Here is an 11,042-nt window from a genome sequence, read left to right on the forward strand (position 1 = left end):
TTAATTTTTGGCAAAAAATTATTAATGTTTAACTTGAAATTACTGAATTAATTTAATTAGTGTCATATCAGCATAAGGCACCTACCCTCAATTTATGTGAGGGTTAATTAGAAAAAAACCTTTAATTTGTTGTCATGATGTTATTATTGTTTAGACTCAGAGTTTATCGACTACTATATCATTATCAACTTTAATTTGACATTAACTTCTTACTACCTGTTTGTTTGTGATTGTCCCTTAATTAAACGCCCTTTCAACACCAACGAATAAAAATATCTACTCTTACGTCAAGTGTGTCGTAGAGTATACTTTATTATTTTTTTAAAAAAGGTCTATTTATTATTATTATTATTATTATTATTATTATTATTATTATTATTATTAATATTATGTGTTTTTTTTTACAACTATTATTATGTGTCTTATAATTAACTAGGTCAATCTTCAAATTATTTTTGATAGGTTCAAACGAATTTTTTTTCCAAATAATTTAGCGGTTAGAAATTCACTCTTTTAACGTGAAAAAAAATTATTTATAGATTATTTTCATAAACTTTTAAGAATAATTTATGTTAAAGTGTTTATTTTAAAATGTGCAACACTGTAAACTATATAAAAAATAATTAAAATTTTATTTATAATTATAGTCGGAGAAAGTATGTTAGATAAAAAAAAGTCATATATTGATTTAAAAAAAATAAGAAAATGTCATAAACCCTAAATGCACATGATAATGCAATACATAAAATGTAGAAAATTTGACTATAGTAATTCTGTTCTCGATGAAAATGGATTTCATGCAGTATATACCGACTGTAGGAAAATGGATTAGGGTCATGTTAAACAGTGCATCCGGTGTACTTGTTAAGCATAAAAAAAATATAAATAAAATATAAAATTAATGTTGATAGCAACAACTTTTTACACTTTCAATGCATTGAATACACAAGTTTTAAGATAAAATTTTCTTTTTGGCATATTTAACTAGTGCACCAGATGCACTATTTAACATTTTTCATATGATTATATAGTATCTCTAAGAGAACATTTGAGAAATAAGAAAAAAAAGTTGTTGGGATGGAGAAAGTAATAATTAATTAAAATGCTTATCCAAAAACGCGTTTAAAGGATAAAAATGCAAATGAAATTAATCCAATTGTCTACAAGCATAGACAAGAATTGGAAATAGTGACAGTAAAGAGTTACCATTCAAAATAGGAAAAACATATAATATAGAAACTGCCAAAAAATAGTGACAGCCACCTACTGAACAAATTTAACTTGGGAAGAAAGTGGACCACTTTAATTCACACATGGTGAACCATTCAATGAACTTCAACTTGATGTGTGTATATATATTAACACCTTCTAGTGTCTTCTCTATCTATTCCAATTTAGAGATAGAGTTTTTATTTTATACGTTTTTCTCTCTTTTCTTTCTTTATAAACTCTAACCCTTCAAAACTTTGTTTTCCCTAGCCTCACTATATTTCACCTCCTATAGAAAAATTTGGTCTTATACATTTTTCTTTAGACCTTAATCATTTCTTGGTTCATTCTACTCAGCTAGATTTTCTAGTTTTATTCATCTATACATGATTTTTTAATCATGAAAGGTTTACAAGATGTGGCTGATTTTTGGAGATGAGAAATGAGTATGCGCAGGTGAGTGATATTTGATTTATGATTTTATGTTGGTAATTATATATAAGTATATACACCTTGATATTCTCTTTGTAAATATGAAAAATAGTTGCATATTTTTCAATCTCTTTATATGTGTTTTATAGATTAGATTAAATATGATTTTTTTGAAGAAAGATTAGATTAGATATTAATTAGTATATATGTTGACTTTAATTATGAATTTTATATATGTATATTTTATATTTTAAACAGTCGTTGTATTTGGGCCCATTTGTTTAAGATATGAATTTGTTTTTCTTACGTTTAAATTATGTTTGTGGATAGATTTTCTTTTTACAAAGTTATTTTGATATAAATAATTTAGAGATTAATTTTTAAATATTTTTTGAAATCATTTTGTGTTTGTTTAAAATTATAAAAAGAGATTTTGTGTTTCTCTCATTTATCAAGAATAATTTTTTAAAAGCTAATTGATAGCTTTTCATTTTCAACATAGATGAGTCCAATATTGTTACTAAAAAACATAACTAAAATATTAATCATTATTTTTTAAGAATATTAAATAAATGAGTCCAATATTATAATTGATCATTTACATTATTAAGTACTATGAGGCAGAGGTCCTTAAAGAAAAAGGTACGAGGCAGATTATTTTGAGATGCATATTCATTACATTGATCTATTTAATTTTTTTTTTTTGGGTATACAAATTGATCTATTTAATTTATATATAAGTTAGATCACAAAAATAGATTATTTTTTTAAAAAAATAATTGTGAAAGGAAAAATTATTATTTACAATGATGATGATTTTTACAAATCTTAAACTGTCCCTAAAAAATATCAATTGATCTTGATTTTTGTTTCTGATGTTGGTACAGTGATAAAGAAATTGACATTGTAATTTTAAAAAACGGGATTCAAATACCATATAAGATGTACAATTGTAAAAAAAAAAAAAGAAAGAGAGATTTTGAAATAATAATATGGAGGGTTACTTTTTTATGCAAAAATTATTTCTTCTAATTCTTTATTAAACCAATGTCCTATGAGTACTTAACATTTTCAAATAGTATATGAATTAGCACCTATATATGAATGTAATTTTAATTTAAAGACTCTAACAAGTCGAAGTCATTGGACCACTTCAGGTGTTATTAACATCATGTACAGAATCCAAGGGTACCCTCTAATTATGAATTTTTTTTTTGGTGAAATAATTATGAATCATTTTGATCTGCATTCTAATTTAAATTTGAAATATAGTAACCTGCAGATTTTCTGCACATATTATTATGTTAATATTAAGAAAGCTACTAAGAAATTATACATAGCTTTTCTTATGAGGCTTGCATAATTTGCAGGAAATTAAATCATTTGATCAAAATATATCATAAAAGAGTCAATATTAACACATTATATATTGGGTTCAACTAGAAGTCATATTAGTAAATTATGAAACACGTGTAAATGAGTTTTTCCCTTGCCAATTATTATAGTACCTAATTATAATAACTAACTTAAAATAATTAACAAAGATTTGTGGCTCTGATTTGTAATGTAACACACTATATATATATGCTCTCTAGAATATATTTTTTTTAATAAATTTGTTTAAGTGAGTTTTATCACTTGCATGAAGAAGAAACTCAATAAATACATTCTCAAATATAATTGCAGGGAATTTGATCAAATATTTAATATGTGGAAGAATGCATGGCAAAAAGGGTTTCATTGGTTAGTATAGTTGTGGAAATATGTGATCATGAGACATTTCATGTTGACAGAAGAGAGAGAGCACAACCCGGGAATGGTTTAAAGAGAGTCTTTGCTTTTGTCGGGAGTGTGCTCTCCCTTCTTCTGTCATCATCACATCACTTACTATATACTTTCCATGCTTTGCTATATGCACCACTATCTCATACCAATCAAGGTGATGTGATATTTTCTATACTTCATATTGATTGGTTTTATATGTCCTTTTTTCCCTATTCAAATGGTAAATATCATCTTTCAATTATGAATTGTGTTGATTGACCGTAGGGACCCCTACATTAGGAGTCCTAGTTAATGACTATATCAATTAATTAATCCACAATATAAAGGAAATACTTTTATTTAATGAAGAGTATCAACAAGGTGGAATGATACATTAAAGGCCTTTGATAAAAAGAGGAAGGAATATTGCTTGAATAAATTACTCGATGTCTTTTGGATTTATATTTATTAAGCAAACTGATAAAAATTTGGAGTTAATTACATAGTAAGTATTGGATTATAGAGAGATAACATTTTCTTATATTCGAAAATAAAATTGATATTTTTATTTGGTTCAGTGAGGGACAAAAAAGTTTGTTTTCGTCCCGTCCTTTACTACATATTTTGTTCAGTCCCATAATTAGTTTCTGAATCAAACATGGTACAACAAAAGTTGTCCGATTCAATCCCCAGTTTTTTGTTAATAAAAAGAGATTGAATGATTTGACAACTGTTAATTGAGAATGATATATTAGAAAACATTTGTTTTATGACAAATATATTATATATTAATATAAAAAGAAATTAGAAAAGTACAAGATATATTAGAAAACATTGATGTTAGCGTGATTATAAATGATTTTGCATCTCATCAAAATGTTCAAAGAAATCCATTTCTTATGAATTTTCGAGTAAAGAGAAGTCTTTTAAAATATTTGTAAAACTACTATTATGTATTAAGGCATATTATATATTACTACGGTGAAATAATTTTTTTCTTCACGTTTTGCATATGGTCAATAAAATGTCAGAAATGAGAGGTTGATTATTGATGAAATTATTTTCCATTGTCCTTGAATGCAATGTCCTCATGAAGAACCAAATAAAAAATGGTATATATGATCATGATAATGATCTGATGTAGGTGAATGAAATTAAACCAACAAAATAAAAGTTACTATGGCTTTTACAATGAAGACGAAACTAGGACATAAATGAGATGATACCCTAATGGTGTATCCACTAGGAAGAAAAAGGAGTACATGATGTCGTTACTATTTCAACCTTTCCTAATTGGTTCAACTTCAGAAAATGACTTGTTATTTTCTTGTCTCACTCTTTGTTTGCATATGATGCTTTTCACATCTCTAGTTATGTGTATATCATGATATTCAAACAAAATAAGTGTTCCCTACTTTGAAAGAAAGATCGGTTCATATATTACTTGAGTTTAATTTGGACCACTTATTTTGGTAAATGGTATCTAACATTGTTAAATATATGGTGCTTGTATAGACACCAATAATTTTCAGCTACACCATGTGTACATTCAAATATTGGATTTTAATCATCATAAAATATTGGAGTCAATAGTTTTTTAAAAAATATTATATTGTTATATAGTATTATCTAAATAATTACATGAATAAAACATAGGCGAACAAAACATAGGCGAACAATAAGTTGTGTCATTAATTTTTTTTATAGCAAAACCAATTATTTGAAAAATTATATTCATGGGTTTGTAATTAGTTTGATAATTCAAGTATGATGTTTTCAGCTTCTGACCTGAAGGTTTGTGCTTCTGATGCAGCAAACCTAGGTTCTGACCTTTTGGGTTCTGAAGTTACAAGTCTGAGTTCTGAACTCGTAGGTTCTGACCTAGTAGGATTTGAACATCTGGTTCTGTTATTTTTCTGTTTTGTTAGTTAGAAGTTAGTTGTCAATTAGTTGTTACATCTGACTAAGTTTGTTAGTTAGTTAGTTACTTAACATTTCAGTATAGATAAACACTTGTAATCTCATTTTGTTAATAATGCAATTTTACTCTTTTCTCTAAATTCATCTTAACTCATATTTTCTCAACCCTCTCAAACTATCTCCAATAAAGTAGTATCTAGAACAATAAGATTCAGGCAAGAAAGTGTTGCAAGATTGATTAGCCATGACTTGGGAATGACAATTTTCATACAAACTTATCAGTTATTGAATGAAAGAATTTGGACAAATGGATTATCCAAATAAAGGTAATTTTTGGAGTTCAAGAAGTGTTTGAGGTGGTGAACAATGGTGTGGAGGCACTACCAGCAAATCCTACAGAAGTGCTTAGGGCTGCATTAAAGAGGGCAAAAAAATAATTGTAAAGCCTTGTTCTACATTCATCAATGTGTATAGATAGCAAAGTTTTTGGGAAAATTACAGATGCATAAAGTTTAAAAGATGCATGAGACACCCTCGTGAAGTACTATGGTGGTGATCCAAAGGTCAAGGACTCAAGGTGTAATTGTATAACCTTTTTGTGTTAGAAATTTATTTTTTAATTAAGTGCTTTTAAAAAATTTCTTATCTTCAATTTAGAGCTTTCAAGTATTTGTAATGGCAAGTTTTTTTTTTTTTGGGGGGGGGGGGGGGGGGGGGGATATTATATTAAGATAAAATCCATAATAGGCATTAAGTTGTGAATTGTTAAGAAGTTGTGAAGTGTGGTTCATTAATTAACAAGGATATACAACAAGTTGTTCAATAAGAATTTTGATAAATTCTTCTAGCACGTTTTGTCCCAACATTGAAAAATGTTTGAAGGGATACTCTCATGTGTTGGTTTAATTTGGCCAAGCTTTAAGTGTACTAGATAGACACGACGGATCATATTTTTAGAGGTTCAGGACAAATAATAAAAATGACCCTAATAAAAAAAAAACATAATTTATTTTAATCTTAAATAGTATCAACAACATTAATCATTTATTCATGTAACTAACAAATAAAAAAAAGTCATATCCATCAAAACACCTACGTTGGAAGAGAAGATTTTTTCAATGAAGGGGTTGATGAGGAAGGAGATTGATTGAAATATTAGTATATTTTTGTTTGGTTATTAAGGAAGGAGATGTGGGCCTATTATGAGACTGGGCTGCTATTAATTTATAATGTTTTATTTCGTGATTTTTTTATATCCCCAAATATTTTAATTTGGCCCTTGCAGAAAAATTTTATTTATAGAAATCGAATTTTTTCTAGTACAAATTCAGAGTAAATTTCGGTTTCTAGAAATCGAAATTTTTTTTCAAGGCAAAAAAAAAAAACCGATTTGTAGAAACTGATTTAGTTTTGCCAAGCCAAAATTGGAAATTCAATGGGTATAAAAGAAACATGGGTCGGAAGAGAGAACATCTTAATTTATTATCTAACTGGATTATAACTATCAAAATAAAAGATTGAGCCCTATACGAGAGTGGATTCGAATGTTAATTTAGGATATTTTTTTTTAACCATTGATTTAGGTGGAGAGAGAAAAGGAAAACAAGAAAAAGGTGAATTGAAAGGTGGAGATGAAAGAAATTGAGGAACATGCTAAAAATTAAATGGAGAGAATTCATCCTGCCCTATACCTAGAGCTGTCAAGGCTGGCCCGGACCAGCCCGGCCCGATCCAGTGGGCTAGACTAAATATATGGGTTAGTCTGGCCCGACACAATTATTTTTGGGCTACATATTTTAGAGTTCGGGCCACATGGGGCATGTGAGCCAATGGGTCAACCCGACCCATTTCATTTTTTTTAATATTTTTTTCTCTTCGTTTATTAAATATTTTTTTACGTCACTTTGATGTATTAGTTCATCATACTTATTAATTTTATTGAGATACAATTGTATGCAAGTGTAAATAATTTTTACATCATCATCAAATATCAATTAAACTATAATTTGATTCCTAAAAAAAATTAAATCAAATTAATAAAAATCATAAATTTACTTTTTTAAAAAAAGTTTTAGATAAATATAACCTATTTTATTAGCTTACACAATTAACTATATTTTTTACAATAACTTTTCAATTAAATGATAATTTTTATGTTTTAATTGATATTATTTTTATAAAAATGTAGGTCTGGCCTGACCTAACCTGTTCCCAACCCTACTTGTCTGATCCAACATTTGAACCAGACTGTTCCTCCTCTAGTTCGTGGTCCGATCATCCGGCCCAGTTCGAATTTTAAAACACTACTACTACATACTCCGTAATTATGAAACAGCGCAAAGGTAAAAAAAACCTCGACGAATCTCATGCCTGATTAGAAATTAGAAAATGTTAACACATAACCTATGCTGATTAGAAAAGGACAACAATACATGGATTTTGTTGTACCAGGATGTTTAATGTAGTATGGGTGGGAAGAGAGATATTTTGTAGATAGTGTACTTGGTTGCAATCAGAGATACAATATTTTGATAACCCCACTCCTTTTATAATAGTGTTTTAAAAACTAGATCGGTCATTGAATCAATGAGTGTACTAGGTCACTGATTTATTGGTCGAACCGCATGAACCAGTCTCGATAATAAAAGTATATAGCTATTAAATCGGTCGAACCGAATACTCGGTCTCTAAAAAAAATTTAAAGTGAGTTGTGTTGCTATGCTACTATGCTAGGATTTATCTTTTTCTATTTCTATTGTTTTATATATGTTTATCGTTTATTTTAAAAAATAATAATAATTCCGTAAAAAAAAAAAACCACAGTTGAAAAAAAAACATGTGCACTCAACCCATCGGTTTGGGGAAACTGCCGATTTTATCGGTTTCAAGCCGTTCGTGCCGGTTTAAATACTTGTCTGATCCAATATTTGAACCAGACCCCCCCCCCCCCCCCCCCCCCTCTCCCTCCCCGATTCGCGGTTCGATTGGTCCGTCCGATCCGATTTTTAAAACACCCTAAGACTAGCGTGAGAAGCTTCAACTCATTTGAGCACCTGTTCTCAGTATTGCTATCGCACCCCCTCACAAGCTTCCTTATTCTTTTTTAAGTGTAAATAGGCTTATGTTGAAAAATTATGGAATTAGTGTCCTTAACACACTTATTATCAATTTCTTTATCAAATTTGTATCTACATATCAAATATATAACTTCAATATCTTCTTTATGTAATATAAAATATAATTTAATTTTGAAATATACAACAAATTCAAAATTTATTATATTATTAGTTTTTCAAATATTAAAAGAGAAGGGTAAAGGGTTTTAAGTTCATTTAATAATTATTATGCACCAATAAAAACGCATTCCGGTCAAATCGTTTATTAAAAATATATAATCAAATATTAATTACACTATTTTCAATATATTCTTCGTAATAATGATAATTTCTTTTTGACCGATCTTATTAATGATAATTTAAAAACACTTATTTGCGTCACGACAAACAATTTCGCACTTTATATATATTTTTTAATAGATAGTTTTGAAGTCAAAGCTATATTAACTCATATTTTTATTAATATATGATTTTTTTTCGCTTAAATATTTGTATTAACTGTATCTATAAACTCACTTTTTTGACAAAATTATCTATAAATTCATTAGTTTGATTTTTCCTTCCTACACAAAATTCATTAGTTTGATTTGGATTAGTCTCAATTCAAGTGTTAGATTCAATTCAAACATGGATCATGGAGATTCCTCCTTTTACCATTGCCAATATGCGAGCTCAAGTTTTGGTAAACACTCAACTAAGAAAAAAACTCACACACTAACACATATTTATATAAGATTTTTCTTCTTCATATAGATATGTCATCACGGTTGTAATGTTTCTTTTAATCTATATATCATTTTTTCTTTTTTTTTGTAACCTAATATTATATATATATGTTGATTGATGGCTATGAATGTATGAATTCAAATTTATTCTTACACTTATAAAAGTTGGATGAAAATAAAAAAAATAAAATAAAATAAATTTGTATTTTAATTCTTTGTATTAGATCGTAGTGCGAATTGCCTAACTCAATGGTTCCAATTCAATGACTTTATTAATTTCACAATTTTATTTTTATTTAGCACAATTTCACCATTTTCTTGTAATAAATTTGGCATTCGTGACGGTAATTTCAGATTATCACACTTCCGATTTAATGATATACCTTCAATGACTCATATTTTTATTAATATATGATTATTTCAAAACTATTTGTGTACTACTATAGTTTTATTTTGTTGAATAAATCTTATATACTCCCTCCGTCCCAAAATGAGTGAGTCATTTTGACTATATATACTATTCAGATCTTACTTTGACCCTATTTTTCTACTAATAAATAAAAACATATATAAGTATATAATATGTTGTTGAATTCATCTCGATGAGTATTTTCAAAATATCATATTTTTATAATTTTTACTATTATACAATTAAAAATATTAATCGTCAAAGTTATGCATTGACATGCGTGACGCAGTCAACTGGCTCACTCATTGTGGGACGAAGGGAGTATTAGTTGTTTTACACAAATTTTTTAAAATTTTCACTTACATGAATGATGGAGAGTTTTTTACCTTTAAGATTTCCATGTTTTTAATCTATTTATTTATACAATTTGTTATTTAATCTATTTTTTTTATTTTGTGCTAGATATTTAGTCTTACTTTTTTATCATGAAGATTCTATTTATTTTATATATTGCCCCAAATGCATGCAGGAGCTCCAGCACCACAAATCAACCCAAACAACAATGTTTCTGTGCCCCAATTGGTTGAGCAAGACAAAAATGCAGCTGCAATAAAAAAGGTAACAAAAATAATGAGACAATTGTTGCCACAAAAAGCAAAAATCTCTACTAATTCAAAGGAGATGATTCAAAAATGTGTCTCAAAGTTCAACGACATTATAACTAGCAAAGCCAATGAGCGTTGTCTAAGAGGGTACAGAAAAATTTTAAAGGCAGAAGACATATTGTGGGCCATGAAGTCTCTAGGCTTTGATAACTATGATACGGCCTTCACCCATTATCTCAAAAACTATCGAGATAGTGGGCTTGGGCTTGGGCCTAGGCCTGGGCCTATGGAACCACCTGTAGAGATTCCTAAGCCCGTCTTACCTTCACAACATGTTGAGGCATATGTTGGGTTGAACACTCCCATAAGTCCAAGCCCAATTATTGAAATTTCTGATGCAGTGGAGATGGATGAAGTTTGGGCTAACTTGGGTGATTTGGATGTTGGTTCTTTAGACAATGCTGCTTCAACTAGCTTTGATGATTCAACTTTTTTCAACTTTGATGAGTTTGTTGACAATGCTGATTCAACTAGCTTTGATGTTTCAACTTTTTTCAACTTTGATGGGTTTGATGAGAGATTTGATAACTAGGTGCAGTGAACAATGAATTATTATATGCATCAAGTAAACAATAAGTTTGTTTTATCTTCCTATAAGTTTTATTGATTTTAGTTATTTATGTTTTTATATCCTATCTTTGTACTTTTTTTTCCTTCACCAAACTATTATCCCATCAGATTTTTCATGGTAAAGTTTTTAATGAGGCGGAGGGATTCTCATACCTTTGTTTTGGTCCAGGCCTTCAAAGGTTTCTATGTATCTTTCATATTTTTATTTAATAAATTTCATTAAGGGGTGTGT

At 28.5% G+C, this 11,042-nt stretch overlaps 1 protein-coding gene across 3 annotated transcripts; it reads left to right on the forward strand.

The window, feature by feature from the left end:
- The first annotated feature begins 1,286 nt into the window (after positions 1–1,286).
- On the forward strand, positions 1,287–10,813 carry LOC123912904 (nuclear transcription factor Y subunit beta-like). 3 transcript variants are annotated; one of them, XM_045963495.1, is made up of 3 exons: positions 1,287–1,665; positions 3,328–3,580; positions 10,105–10,813. In XM_045963495.1, the coding sequence occupies exons 2-3, from the start codon at positions 3,364–3,366 to the stop codon at positions 10,770–10,772; spliced, it is 885 nt and encodes a 294-aa protein (XP_045819451.1). In that variant the 5' UTR covers positions 1,287–1,665; positions 3,328–3,363; the 3' UTR covers positions 10,773–10,813. The 3 variants fall into 3 exon arrangements, 1 of the variants encoding a protein (XP_045819451.1); XR_006811483.1 differs by lacking the exon at positions 10,105–10,813 and adding an exon at positions 5,219–6,001 and having other exon boundaries at positions 1,328–1,665; XR_006811484.1 differs by lacking the exon at positions 10,105–10,813 and adding an exon at positions 5,608–5,914 and having other exon boundaries at positions 1,328–1,665.
- The last annotated feature ends 229 nt before the right edge of the window (positions 10,814–11,042 follow it).

The sequence above is a fragment of the Trifolium pratense genome, linkage group LG3 (genome assembly GCF_020283565.1).
Source record: "Trifolium pratense cultivar HEN17-A07 linkage group LG3, ARS_RC_1.1, whole genome shotgun sequence".
Taxonomy (NCBI): domain Eukaryota; kingdom Viridiplantae; phylum Streptophyta; class Magnoliopsida; order Fabales; family Fabaceae; genus Trifolium; species Trifolium pratense.